Here is a 14,350-nt window from a genome sequence, read left to right on the forward strand (position 1 = left end):
GTATAGTGAAAGCTATGGTTTTCCCAGTAGTGATGTATGGAAGTGAGAGCTGGACCATAGAGAAGGCTGATCGCCGAAGAATGGATGCTCTTTTGAATTATGGTGCTGGAGGAGACTCTTGAGAGTCCCATGGACTGCAAGAAGATCAAACCTCTCCATTCTGAAGGAAATCAGCCCTGAGTGCTTACTGGAAGGACAGATCCTGAAGCTGAGGCTCCAAGACTTTGGCCACCTCATGAGAAGAGAAGACTCCCTGGAAAAGACCCTGATGTTGAGAAAGATGGAGGGCACAAGGAGAAGGGAAGGATGGAGGACAAGATGGTTGGATAGTGTTCTCCAAGCTACAAACATGAGTTTGACCAAACTGTGGGAGGCAGTGGAAGACAGGAGTGCCTGGCGTGCTCTGGTCCAGGGGGTCACGAAGAGGTGGACACGACTAAACGACTAAACAACAACAACAAACATTTTCAGTCTTGGAGATACAACCACAACCAAAACAGCCATAAAGACATCCCACTAGGAAATGCAGGAGAGGAATACAGAAAATACAGGGGAAACAAAGGAACGAAACAGAGAGAAGTAGTACAGTTAACAACACAGATCCAAAAAATGACCACTGTTATCATTCTCAGGGAGAGTCCTTGAAGAGGATTTGAAAAGCTTCTCGGCTATTCCTTTGAAGGGTGAAGTCCTGATTGGTAACGGTTCTCAACCTGTGGGTCCCCAGATGTTGTTGGACTACAATTCCCATCTTCCCTGACCACTAGTCATACTGGCTAGGAATGATGGGAGTTGTAGTCCAACAACATCTGGGGACCCACAGGTTGAGAAACACTGGCTTAGGGGCTGTTAGGGCTCCAACGTGCATGCGGACATCCCAGCCCTGTGATTGGCTGGGAGACCTTATATAAGCCCTGGGAGAGCTTCGTAGGCAGAGCGCGAGACTCTTAATCTCTAGGTTGTGGGTTCGAGTCCCGCTTTGGGCCAAAGTTTCCTGCAATGCAGCGGGTTGAACTAGATGACCCACAGGGCCATATCTACGGTACTATGAAACCTTCCACGGGAACCCCACCTGCGCCAGCCCCGGTCTTAGAAATTGTGCCACCTCTGCAGTTTGGCACCCTATACAGTGGTACCTCGGGTTAAGTACTTAATTTGTTCCAGAGGTCCGTACTTAACCTGAAACTGTTCTTAACCTGAAGCACCACTTTAGCTAATGGGGCCTCCCGCTGCTGCCGTGCCGCCAGAGCACGATTTCTGTTCTCATCCTGAAGCAAAGTTCTTAACCTGAAGCACTATTTTTAGGTTAGCGGAGTCTGTAACCTGAAGCGTATGTAACCTGAAGCGTATGTAACCCGAGGTACCACTGTACCTCCATTCAGGTGGGTGCCATTGCCATTCTCAGAGAAGAACGGAGACGTTTACGGACAGCTCCATCCCCTCTTTTTCTGGAAAAACAGCACTGCTTCCATACTCTTTTTTTTACCAGCTTCCATCACAGGATTTCACCGCAGATACAGATCGTGGCTCCAAATAGTTGCCTCTTCTCTGAGGAGTCCACAAAACTTAGCCTCAATTTCATTAGGATCATCTGCCTGAGAGCATCCTCACCCTGACCCAAATCAAACATCTGTCCCCCACCCGAGAAACGCAGGGGGAAATTTGGCCCAGAAAGTACAGGCTGCTCCTTACCGCGCGCCCCGGATCCAGGCCGCCCGAGTCCATCCTCTGATCCCTGGCCACAGCCGCTCGGAAGAGGCCACCTTAACCGGCTCATCTCCTCTCTCCCTTCCCAGGAGACGGGGTGTGGTTTAGGGCCGCGCCGCGAACCGGCCGAGCATGCGCAGCCCTCAGAAATGCATGCTCAGGCACAGCCACATGGCCAGGCCCCAATTACACCTGTGGGATTTTTGGAGAGGTGCCCGAACCCCAGCGTTACGCCCTTTCCCCTCCCCCTTAAGCTCTCGAAGCAAGCAAAAAGGGAAGGCGATTTAAACCGGCGTGAAATGCGTGAAATACTTTCCCTAAGGTCTGGGCGCAAGCCTTCCTGCGCTGACAAGTCCGAGCAGGGAATGGGGAGGGCAGGCGGGTGAACACCCCCCCCTCCGTCATCAAGCAACACACATGCCTTCTTGCATTTCCTGCTCCTGCAGTAGCAGCTGATCGACATAACCATTTCCCTACCCTTGCAAAGCCTGTTTGGCTGCTCCTGGGCCAGGGAGATTTATTAACCTGATTTAATATTCTGGCAAGAGGGAAAGAGAGAGGATCGGCTCCAGGAAAGGCCACGTTTTTTGGTTTTTTAAGGGAGGGGTAGACGCCACACCGGGGACGCAGGTGGCGCTGTGGGTTAAAGCCTCAGCGCCTAGGGCTTGCCGATCGAAAGGTCGGCGGTTCGAATCCCTGCGGCGGGGTGCGCTCCCGCTGCTCAGTCCCAGCGCCTGCCAACCTAGCAGTTCGAAAGCACCTCCGGGTGCAAGTAGATAAATAGGGACCGCTTACCAGCGGGAAGGTAAACGGCGTTTCCATGTGCGACTCTGGCTCGCCAGAGCAGCGATGTCACGCTGGCCACGTGACCCGGAAGTGTCTCCGGACAGCGCTGGCCCCTGGCCTCTTGAGTGAGATGGGCGCACAACCCCAGAGTCTGTCAAGACTGGCCCGTACGGGCAGGGGTACCTTTACCTTTACCTTAGACGCCACACCGCAGCCGAATCTAACAAATATCTCCACGTTCTTCAGTCGGATTCCCCCTCCCAATATTACCACTATCGTGCCCAGAGTTTGCGTTTGTGAATACATCACGCATACAACCAGTGTTAGGAACTCAGACACAGTCATACCTCATGTTATGTTTGCTTCCTGTTACGTTTTTTCAGGTTGCGTCCCGCGGCGAGCCGGAAGTACCGGAAAGGGTTACTTCCGGGTTTCGCCGCTCACGCATGCACAGAAGCGCTAAATCACGCTTCGCGCATGTGCACAAGCGCCAAATTGCGCAGCGCACCTGCAAAGATGCGGCGCTTCAGATTGTGGGCTTTTCAAGTTGTGGATGGGCCTCCGGAATAGATCCCGATCAGAACCAGAGGTACCACTGTATATAAGCCAATCGCCAAATGGTACCTTTGACCTAGGTTGCGGTCAGCACAATGGAATATCTAGGCCCCTTCCCCCCCGCCAATGGTGGGGATTATTATTATTGTTATTTTTATTGTTGTTATTATTATTATTATTATTAATATACCGCCTTATACCTGGAGGTCTCAGGGCGGTTCACATAAAAAGATCACAGTATATAAAATAAAAATAAAAGCAATAACCCAATAATAGCCCTCCCCAAAAAGAGCCACATTTTAAAAGCGTATGGGATGTTGATCAGGTCAACCATAGGCCTGGTTTAAAAGGAACGTTTCTACCTGGCACCTAAAGGTGTATTATTATTTGTTGTTGTTGTTGTATTTTAAAGGAAGGCTCTCAAAAATTAACAATGATAATAATTTATTATTTATACCCCGCCCATCTGGCTGGGTTTCCCCAGCCACTCTGGGCGGCTTCCAACAAAGTATTAAAATACAGTAGTCTGTTAAACATTAAAAGCTTTCCTAAACAGGACTGCCTTCAGATGTCTTCTAAAAGTCTGGTAGTTGTTTTTCTCTTTGACATCTGGTGGGAGGGCGTTCCACAGGGCGGGTGCCACCACCGAGAAGGCCCTCTGCCTGGTTCCCTGTAACTTGGCTTCTGGCAGCGAGGGAACTGCCAGAAGGTCCTCGGAGCTGGACCTCAGTGCCAGGGCAGAAGGGTTGGGAGTGGAGACGCTTCTTCAGATATAATGGACTGAGGCCGTTTAGGGCTTGAAAGGTCAGCACCAATACTTTGAATTGTGCTCAGAAACTCATTATACCATGACAGATGGCCACCCAACCTCTCCTTAACCCCCCCCCCCATGAAAGGGAATCTACAGCCCCCCAAAGGAGACAGTTTCACTGTCAAACAGTTCTTACTGTCAGAAGGTTCTCTCTGATGTTTTGTCGGAATCTCCTTCCATGCAACCTGAAGACATTGGTTTAGGTCCGACCCTCCAGAGCAGGAGAAAACAAGATTGCTCTATCTTCTGTGTGACAGCCATTGAGATATAACACTTGCTACCTGTACACCCGGCGTTTCCCAAACTTTGGGGTGGGCCACTGACTCCTTGGTTCTCAGTGCCCCCTAGGAAAAGCATTCAGAATAGTGGTTTGCATGACCCACTAAGGAAGGTAAGAGCACGATAAAATTCAAAACAGTTGACTCTCGATTGCACCTTTATTCAAAATCCAATTATAACACTTTAGTTCAGTTAATTAAAAAAAAGGCTGACGGGCTGGATCCAGTGATATCAATCTTTTTTTAGTCAATGAGTCATTTGCATTTGCGGCCCCCTTGTTTCTTATCATGCCCCCCCAGGTAATCCTACCATTGAACGAGAGCATAAAAAACATTGTTTCATCAGCGGAATCCCAAGGGGATAATGTATTGTTGCAGGAATTTATGTATAGGTTGGGGGGGGGGGTTTGCCCCACCAGCAGATATCAAGGGTGTGATTAACTTGGCTGGGTAACAGGGAAATGTAAATATCTTTTTTGTTACACTTGATGGGTGTTTGGTGGAGGGCAAGGGGAACCATGGGGCAGGGTCCAGGATGCTCAGATTACTGCCACCAGACCTCCCCTTTCATGGTGTAACCATGATGTATTAGGTATGTAGTTTTGGGAGGGGGTGTAACATGGGGATTAAAGGTAAAGGGACCCCTGACCATTAGGTCCAGTCATGGCCGACTCTGGGGTTGCGGTGCTCATCTCGCTTTATTGGCCGAGGGAGTCAGCGTACAGCTTCTGGGTCATGTGGCCAGCATGACTAAGCCACTTCTGGCGAACCAGAGCAGCGCATGGAAACGCCGTTTACCTTCCCGCTGGAGCGGTACCTATTTATCTACTTGCACTGTGACGTGCTTTCGAACTGCTAGGTTGGCAGGAGCAGGGACCGAGCAACAGGAGCTCACCCTGTCGCGGGGATTCGAACCGCCGACCTTCTGATCGGCAAGTCCTAGGGTCTGTGGTTTAACCCATAGCGCCACCCGCGTCCCTAAAGCCCCCCCCCCAACATGGGGATTAGCAGCTAATAAAAGTTTGGGTTCTCTTTTGTTCAGGGCTTCCATCTTGTTTCACCTGGTGACAGGTGGTAATCCTGTCGCCACAGTCTTCAATAAAGACCAAGCCCTACTGGCTGCTGTTTCACTCTGGTATTCCTGGCTGGTATCCTTGTTTTTTTGTCCAAGGGAGCCCTCAGATTTCTCCGTTAACAGTTTGTGACTTTTAAATAACAATAATAATCATCATGATGGCAGCAAGCTCTTCATCTGTACCAGATCCAAGACATTAATAAGTACTGATGGAAGCAATTGACTAACACCTTTGCTGTACGATTGGCAGATTTTTAAAAGCACAGACGTGACATTGGCGTCAGCCCCAAAGGGAGAACAATTTAATCTGTTTTTCTCTGCACCAGAGATGAATCCCTTCTATGTCCAAGAATCCACAGCTGAGAGATAACCTTGCGCCTTGTCTCTGCCCAGCATCCCGGCCCCTTCCTCAGCGGAGTGGGCAGGTATCTCTTTCATCTCAGAAGCAGATTAAATTGTTCTGCCCCCAGACCCCTCTCAAGGAGGAGAATCTGGGAAACAGCAGGTGCAAAGGAGAAGGCCCGTTTTGTGACAGCCACAAAAATCAATTTCCTCCTGAGGCAAAGGAGGATTGCCAATTCAAAAGCTCTCAGCCGGCTCGTCTGCCCTCGATTTGCACCAAGGAGGTGCAGCAAGCTCAGGAGACACACGGGTTCCTGGAAGCCCTTGGGCTGGTCTTTGCCGTTTCATCAGACACTACTACTAGAAAAATGCAACGTGTGCTGCTGATAGAAGCAGTACGACTCATGCAACATGCTGGCGACTAATATGCACACAATAATGACCAAAATAATTATACGTTCTTTATCAATCTTCTGAGAAAAATACAAAACCTTGTGCAAAGCCCACAGAGACTTGAGAACTAGCCAACCTAAGATGAACTTATAATGCCTGGTTTCAATGGATTTTTCAATGCTCAACTCAGTCTTTTGTTTTCTTTATCTTTTTAGATAAGTTCATGAAGATACAGTGGTACCTCGGGTTAAGTACTTACCGTATTTTTCGCCCTATAAGACGCACTTTTTCCCCTCCAAAAATGAAGGGGAAATGTGTGTGCGTCCTATGGGGCGAATGCAGGCTTTCCCTGAAGCCTGGAGAGCGAGGGGGGTCGGTGCGCACCGACCCCTCTAGCTCTCCAGGCTTCAGGAAGCTATCCACTAGCCGTGGGAGACCCAGCTCTCCCAAGGCTAGCGGAGACCTTGCCGGCACCCAGAAGCTTGGGGCGCGCTGAGCTCCGCAGGTCCCAAGCTTTGGGATTAGCGCAGCGCTCCGCTAGCCCTGGGAGAGCCGCGCGGCTCTCCCAAGGCTAGCGGAGACCTTGCCAGCACCCAGAAGCTTGGGGAGCGCTGAGCTCAACATGCCCTAAGCTTCGGGCTTAGCGCAGCGCACCTGGGGGGGAAATAAAAATTTTTTCCTTTATTTCCCCCCCAAAAAAACTAGGTGCGTCCTATGGGCCGGTGCGTCCTATGGGGCGAAAAATACGGTAATTCGTTCCGGAGGTCCGTTCTTAACCTGAAACTGTTCTTAACCTGAAGCACCACTTTAGCTAATGGGGCCTCCTGCTGCCGCCACGCTACCAGAGCATGATTTCTGTTCTCATCCTGAAGCAAAGTTCTTAACCCGAGGTACTATTTCTGGGTTAGTGGAGTCTGTAAGCTAAAGCGTATGTAACCTGAAGCGTATGTAACCCGAGGTACCACTGTACCAACAAAGGATCTCAAATACTTTGGCTCCTGAACAGATCGGTTTCCCAACAATCGAAACCCGGAAGTGAGCGTTCCGGGTTTTCGAACGATTTTCAGAACCCAAACATCCGACAGTGCTTCCGAATAACTGAAGCCGCGCTTTGGCTTCCGAACATTTTGGAAGCCGGATGGGCTTCCGGAACAGATTCCGTTCGGCTTCCAAGGTACGACTGTACTTCATAATCGGGTGGCAGAAAGCTTTTGCTGAGTCTCAGGTTTTCAAGAGGCACCCAGCAGCTTGGGGAGAGCTGTAATTTCAATTCCTGATGGCCAAATGTGCCTATGGCTCTGAGGTGTGGTGTTTGTGGAGGACGACCGGTCCTGGTCACTGAAAAAGGCACAGAAATACGGTGGTACCTCAGGTTAAATACGTTTCAGGTTACAGACTCCGCTAACCCAGAAATAGTGCTTCAGGTTAAGAACTTTGCTTCAGGATGAGAACAGAAATCGTGTTCCGGCGGAGCAGCAGCAGCGGGAGGCCGCATTAGCTAAAGTGGTGCTTCAGGTTAAGAACAGTTTCAGGTTAAGTACGGATCTCCGGAACGAATTAAGTACTTAACCTGAGGTACCACTGTAGCGTGGTGACTGAAAATTGACAACGGAGAGCCTGCAACTTGCTGAAATTCTCAGGAGCTGCGCAGCTCTTAAGAAGAGTGTTTTAGTTTGCAAGATGCAGCTGGGTATCACTAGGCCGACGCAACAACCTGCCGCTTCCATGCTCTACATCCCCTTGCAATTTGCCTGCATTAGGAATAGACACCCTTCATAAACAAACAAGCACATTTCCTTTACATTTGCTGCGCATTAAAACTGATCTGCCCAGCAACTACGAAGCCTTTTGCCTGGACCGACACGGGAAGCAAAGTTATCCATTAAAGAAGCACTGTAGCAGAAAGTGAGCCTCTTGATATACCGTATTTTTTGCTCTATAAGACTCACTTTTTCCCTCCTAAAAAGTAAGGGGAAATGTGTGTGCGTCTTAGGGAGCGAATGCAGGCTGCGCAGCTATCCCAGAAGCCAGAACAGCAAGAGGGATCGCTGCTTTCACTGCGCAGCGATCCCTCTTGTTGTTCTGGCTTCTGAGATTCAGAATGCTTTTTTTCTTGTTTCCCTCCTCCAAAAACTAGGTGCGTCTTATGGTCTGGTGCGTCTTATAGAGCGAAAAATACGGTATGTTCTTTGCCAAAAAGTATACCCCCCTTCCTGGACATAATGATCAACTTTGCTGTAAACTAACAGGTTCCATTGGCTAGAACGACCTATGCAGGAAATGTTCTTATTTAGGAAATATATTCAGCAGGACATGAGAAACCATTTTGGAAAAGAAAGGGAAAACCCAGTGAATTTGGCCTTTTTTTTTTCTTGACGGCTGACAGAACCCCTCACTCCTCACAGAACTCTAGCCCCATTGTTGTTGTTTAGTCGTTTAGTCGTGTCCGACTCTTCGTGACCCCCTGGACCAGAGCACACCAGGCACTCCTGTCTTCCACTGCCTCCCGCAGTTTGGTCAAACTCATGCTGGTAGCTTCGACTCTAGCCCAATGGTTGCCAGACACTCACGCAGGACCTTCACCGCCTTCACTGGTTTTGATTAAAAAGAGAGGTAGAGCTGGGTATCATCTCAAGCAAAGATGTGCTCTCCCATGCAATAAGGTCTCAGCGACGTCTGCGCTGGTCATGCCCATGAAATGGAACGTGGCAGGATTCCCCAAGCGACAGCAGGAGCCATCACTCCCTCCGGTGGCAGGCAGTTCCATAGTTCCACTGCTCTTCCTTTTATCGGTCCTAAAAAAATCAATTTCATTGGAGGCAACAGCGAGGCAAGAGACCCTTCAATCTCACAACGTCACAGGCCGCAGAGAGGAACAGCAAAAGTTCCAGAAAGAAAAAATTGGGGAGGGGGGGGGGAGGAATAAAGGAAAGCAGGGAACTGATCCCAAGGAGCTCAGCCCTGCCCTTGTTCAATATTGACCCTGGGATTAAGGCGCTGTTCATTGTTCCCATCTCCAGAAAGCGGAGGGGAAGGGGGGTGGCAACAGCAAGGCGATGCCCCCCCTTCCTGTTTGTTTCCCCCCCCCAGGCAGCTGTTCCGGTTGCCAAGGAAACCCGGTCCCGACCGCATCCGAAATGCTCATTTGGTTTTTTTTTTGTTTTTTTAAAATGATATTTTATTAAGATTTCTTAACAGAAAAAACAAAGAGTTACAATACAATAAAAAAAGGAAAAAAAGAAAAACACAAGAAAATACAAAAGATACAAAAACCATTATTCAACACAAAAACCAAAAAAATTAAAAAATTAAAAATCCCTCTTTTTAATTTCTCTCCGTTCATTAACTTATTTTCCTGACTTCCTCACACCTCCCTATTTTGTATTCCATTTAAAAATTGGTTCAGCAAATTCATACCTCTTAATTTACCCTTATTTATTTATCCTCATGTATTATAGCTTCAAATTTTCATCTAATATCAATCCATTCTTGCATGTTCTTATTTTGGCCGAAATGCTCATTTGTACCTGGAAGACGAGAGATAATATGTGTATTTGTGTTGATTCGCACCTGGTGCATGAAAGAGCTGGCGGTTCAGGGTCCCTAAATGGGACCCTGTGGAGGTTAGCAGAGCAGGGTGGGGAATATCTATTTTTATTTAAACCATAATGGGATGGAAGCAATTTGCAGGGAGGCTGAAATATAAGCAGCATGTCTTATGAGGCTCCCCCATTTGATTTCTGGAAGGAAGACAAACCAAAAGAATGGCAGGCAGACATTCAACAGATGTGGCGTACTGCAGTCTTTAAAAAAGTTGCCTCCAGCCCGGAAACAACAACTAATCCAGAATGCAGCAGCTAGACTGGGAGCGGCCGCCGAGACCATATAACACCAGTTCTGAAAGACCTACATTGGCTCCCAGTACGTTTCTGAGCACAGTTCAAAGTGTTGGTGCTGACCTTTGAAGCCCTAAATGGCCTCAGTCCAGTCTATCTGAAGGAGCGTCTCCATCCCCATCGTTCAGGTCCAGCACCGAGGGCCTTCTGGCGGTTCCCTCCCTGCGAGAAGCGAGGTTACAGGGAACCAGGCAGAGGGCCTTCTCGGTAGTGGCACCCGCCCTGTGGAACGCATTCCCACCAGATGTCAAGGACATAAGTAACTATCTGACTTTTAGAAGACATCTGAAGGCAGCCCTGTTCAGGGAAGTTTTTAATGTTGGATATTTTATCGTGTTTTTAATATTCTGTTGGGAGCTGCCCAGAGTGACTGGGGAAACTCAGCCAGATGGGCAAGGTATAAATAAAATTATTATTATTATTATTATTATTATTATTATTATTATTATTACTATTATGAACACAAGCACCTCCTCACCCTTTTTGGCTGGCTCTAGGTTTTGGGGACCCCTAGGTGAAAATGGGACGTTGGTGGTGCTGTGGGTTAAACCACAGAGCCTAGGATTTGTCGATCAGAAGGTTGGTGGTTCGAATCCCCGCGACAGGGTGAGCTCTCATTGCTCAGTCCCAGCTCCTGCCATCCTAGCAGTTTGAAAGCACGTCAAAGTGCAAGTAGATAAACAGGTACCGCTCCGGCGGGAAGGTAAACGGCGTTTCCATGCGCTGCTCTGGTTCGCCAGAAGCGGCTTAGTCATGCTGGCCACATGACCCGGAAGCTGTACGCCGGTTCCCTCGGCCAATAAAGCGAGATGAGCACCGCAACCCCAGAGTCGTCCGTGACTGGACCTAATGGTCAGGGGTCCCTTTACCTTTAGGTGAAAATGACCCCCCCACACACACACACACCTCCTCACAACTGGGGCTATTGCCCCCTTCACTCGCCTCTCCTTGTGGGCAGGGCTTAAACCCGCTTTGATTTCTAGGGCCAAACCACCTGCGAGTGGCACCCAAGCGGGGTACGGTTTTCTTGCCCAGGGAGGGAGCAGTTTCTGGCAAGTTGGGGAAAGGAACACGGCAAAGCTGGTTCCAGTTTCTGCAGCTCTGAGCAGAGGAAGGAGTGGTGGCTTGCAAAACGAAACTGAAATCTAAAACGTGCCCTGTCTATACTCAAGACCGACCACCAAAATGTGTGCCAATCGAACTCCGCCCTGCTCCAAACTGCGGTGATGACAGCTCTCTGCATGACTCTCCTTTTTTAAAAAAAACCTGTTTTGATTTGTAGCACTTAGAGAGTTATTCAACCAAATCCCTGTCTGCAAGGATCAAAGATGAGGGATTTGGCATTGCTATTAAAACCTTTCTTTTTCCCCTGCATTGCAGCAGGTTTGGCTAATTGACCCTACAATTCTACGATCCTTCCTTCCTTCCTTCCTTCCTTCCTTCCTTTCTCCCTTTTCTCTCTTTCTTTTTTAAATGTAATAGGAAAACACTTCGGTCAAGGAGGGGACTGTTCCAAAGAAGGTAAAATAGATGGAGAGGTGTGTGACTTTCAGATGTTGGCTTTGTCCATTTTGACAAACACTGGACCATATTTCAAATATTTCAAATCAGAACCAGTGAAGGCAGTGAATGTCCTGTGTGAGTGCCTGGAGGCGGTTGGAGGATGGATGGCGGCTAACAGATTGAGGTTGAATCCAGACAAGATGGAAGTACTGTTCTTGGGGGGACAGGAGGCGGGCGGGGGTGAGGGACTCCCTGGTCCTGAATGGAGTAACTGTGCCCCTGAAGGACCAGGTGCACAGCCTGGGAGTCATTTTGGACTCACAGCTGTCCATGGAGGCACAGGTTAATTCTGTGTCCAGGGCAGCTGTCTACCTGCTCCAACTGGTGCGCAGGATGAGACCCTACCTGCCAGCAGACTGTTTCGCCAGAGTGGTGCATGCTCTGGTTATCTCCCGCTTGGACTACTGCAATGTGCTCTACGTGGGGCTACCTTTGAAGGTGACCCAGAAACTGCAATTAATCCTGAATGTGGCAGCTAGACTGGGGACTGGGAGCAGCCGCCGGGACCACATAACACCGGCCTTGAAAGACCTACACTGGCTCCCAGTACATTTCCGAAGCGCAATTCAATGTGTTGGTGCTGACCTTTAATGCCCTAAACGGCCTCAGTCCAGTATATCTGAAGAAGCGTCTCCACCCCCATCGTTCAGCCGGACACTGAGGTCCAGATCTGAGGGCCTTCTGGCAGTTCCCTCGCTGCCAGAAGCCAAGTTACAGGGAACCAGGCAGAGGGCCTTCTTGGTGGTGGCGCCTGCCCTGTGGAACGCCCTCCCACCAGATGTCAAAGAACTACTACCAGACTTTTAGAAGACATCTGAAGGCAGCCCTGTTTAGGAAAGCTTTTAATGTTTAACAGATTACTGTATTTTAATACTTTGTTGGAAGCTGCCCAGAGCGGCTGGGGAAACCCAGCCAGATGGGCAGGGTATAAATAATTTATTATTATTATTATTATTATTATTATTATTATTATTATTATTATTACCCACCCCCCACAAAACGCTTCCCAGTTAGTGATACTGGTCATATATTTTACTGGTCACTGCGTATCTATGGAATCGTGTTTTATGTCATTTTAATTGTGTACTGTAATTATCTTGTACACTGCTTTGGAATTATTATTATTATTATTGTTATTACATTTATCTACATCCCGCCCCTCTCCCTCCCCGTCCGGGACCCAAGGCAGCTTACACAGATAAAATAAGAGCGTGCCATAAAATAAAGAAGAGACCCTCATTAAACACAAATAGAATTGAAACGGTATGAAAAACCCATTAAACACGGACAATAACAATAAAGGCATCCTGGCAGGGGTCATCTAGCCGTCTGTCTCTTAACAACCGCCAGCCAAAACGACTCCGCAATCTGAAACACGGAGCACAGAGGTCGTGATCCTTCCTTGACCTTTATCCCCAGAATCCGGCCGGGAATTCTAAGGTAGACTGCCTCTAAATGCAGAGTGTCTAATAGGCTTCGATAGACCTCTCCCTGAACGGATCTGTGCAAATCCCCTTTTGAAGCCAACTAAACCAGTATATCATATCCTGAGATGGGGGTGGGTGGGTTTTACTTATGGGTACTGACTGTCCGGGACATGGGTGGCGCTGTGGGTTAAACCACAGAGCCTAGGACTTGCCGATCAGAAGGTTGGTGGTTCGAATCCCTGCGGCGGGGTGAGCTCCCGTTGCTCGGTCCCTGCTCCCGCCCACCTAGCAGTTCAAAAGCACAAAGTGCAAGTAGATAAATAGGTACCACTCTGGCGGGAAGGTAAATGGCGTTTCCGTGTGCTGCTCTGGTTGGCCAGAAGTGGCTTCGTCATGCTGGTCACATGACCCGGAAGCTGTATGCCGGCTCCCTCGGCCAATAAAGCAAGATGAACACCGCAACCCCAGAGTCGGCCACGACTGGACCTAATGGTCATGGGTCCTACTATTATTATTATTATTATTATTATTATTATTATTATTAGCTACTGAAGGTAATGGGGCCCTTTATATATCCAGCTGTCCTTTGTCAACAACAAATTGTTGCTGCTCTTTTGTGTTGAATATATGCTACAGGTATATGGTAATTTATGGACCTCATAGGTATCTAAAGCCATTTGCATATGCAGAATGTAGTCACCCTATATATAGAAATGAGCAAACCAGTCATATTTTAGGGAGCAGGCTAGCAGGCGGGGCCCATGACTTACACCTCAGGAGACTACACAACACAAAAACACTGTTGCTGTATGGAGGTTTTATTTTATTTGTTTTTTATCTTATATTTTGGAAATGTACATCCAGTGTTTTTTTTCCTTTAATTTTTTGGGAGGTCCCCAAGAGAGTGGGGCCCTAAGCTATGGCTTGCTTAGCTCACACGTAAATCCGGCACTCTCCTCGGGCCACAAACACTAATAATGAATTTACAGAGGAAACGAAGCAGGCTTTGAAAAGGTTGGGTGACTAATTGTTCCAAGACATCAACTCTGATTAGACACAAACTCGACACTGAAGGCATAGCAATGAGAGAGAGAGAGAGAGAGAGAGAGAGAGAGAGAGAGAGAGAGAGAGGGCCATTGGCACAAGTGCACATTGCAATGGTAGCTACTCAGAGGTAAAATGCAAGCTTTTCACGAAAAAGGTGGGCTCTCTTTCCTTGGGCAGCCATTTGTCAGGGATTCTTCAGCTGAGGTTCCTGCACTGACAGGGGTTGGGATAGATGGCCGCTGGGGGCCCCCCCTTTCAGCTGTGTGATTCTAGGAATTCCTCTTTGCTTACAGATAAGGCCATCCAAATTTCTCTCTCAGATGCTGCTCATACACGGGTACAGTGGTACCTCGGGTTACAGACGCTTCAGGTTAAAGACGACTCCGCTAACCCAGAAATAGTACCTCAGGTTAAGAACTCTGCTTCAGGATGAGAACAGAAATCGCACGGCGGTGCCACGGTGGCAGCAG

The 14,350-nt window shown here is 48.5% G+C and overlaps 1 protein-coding gene across 4 annotated transcripts in view; it reads right to left on the reverse strand.

The window, feature by feature from the left end:
- Positions 1 to 14,350, reverse strand: part of NBEAL2 (neurobeachin like 2) — a 213,124-nt gene that overhangs the window by 161,957 nt on the left and 36,817 nt on the right. Inside the window, exon 1 of one of the 4 annotated variants that reach the window (XM_079996292.1) lies at positions 1,693 to 1,826. The exons of the other annotated variants lie outside the window; for them this stretch is intronic. Coding sequence (XP_079852418.1) covers positions 1,693 to 1,725 — 33 coding nt within the window. The 5' untranslated portion in view covers positions 1,726 to 1,826. Of the gene's footprint in view, positions 1 to 1,692; positions 1,827 to 14,350 lie in introns of those variants that run through there. 4 annotated transcript variants of the gene reach the window in all.

The sequence above is a fragment of the Podarcis cretensis genome, assembly GCF_951804945.1.
Source record: "Podarcis cretensis genome assembly, chromosome: 12".
In the NCBI taxonomy this organism is placed as follows: Eukaryota; Metazoa; Chordata; class Lepidosauria; order Squamata; family Lacertidae; genus Podarcis; species Podarcis cretensis.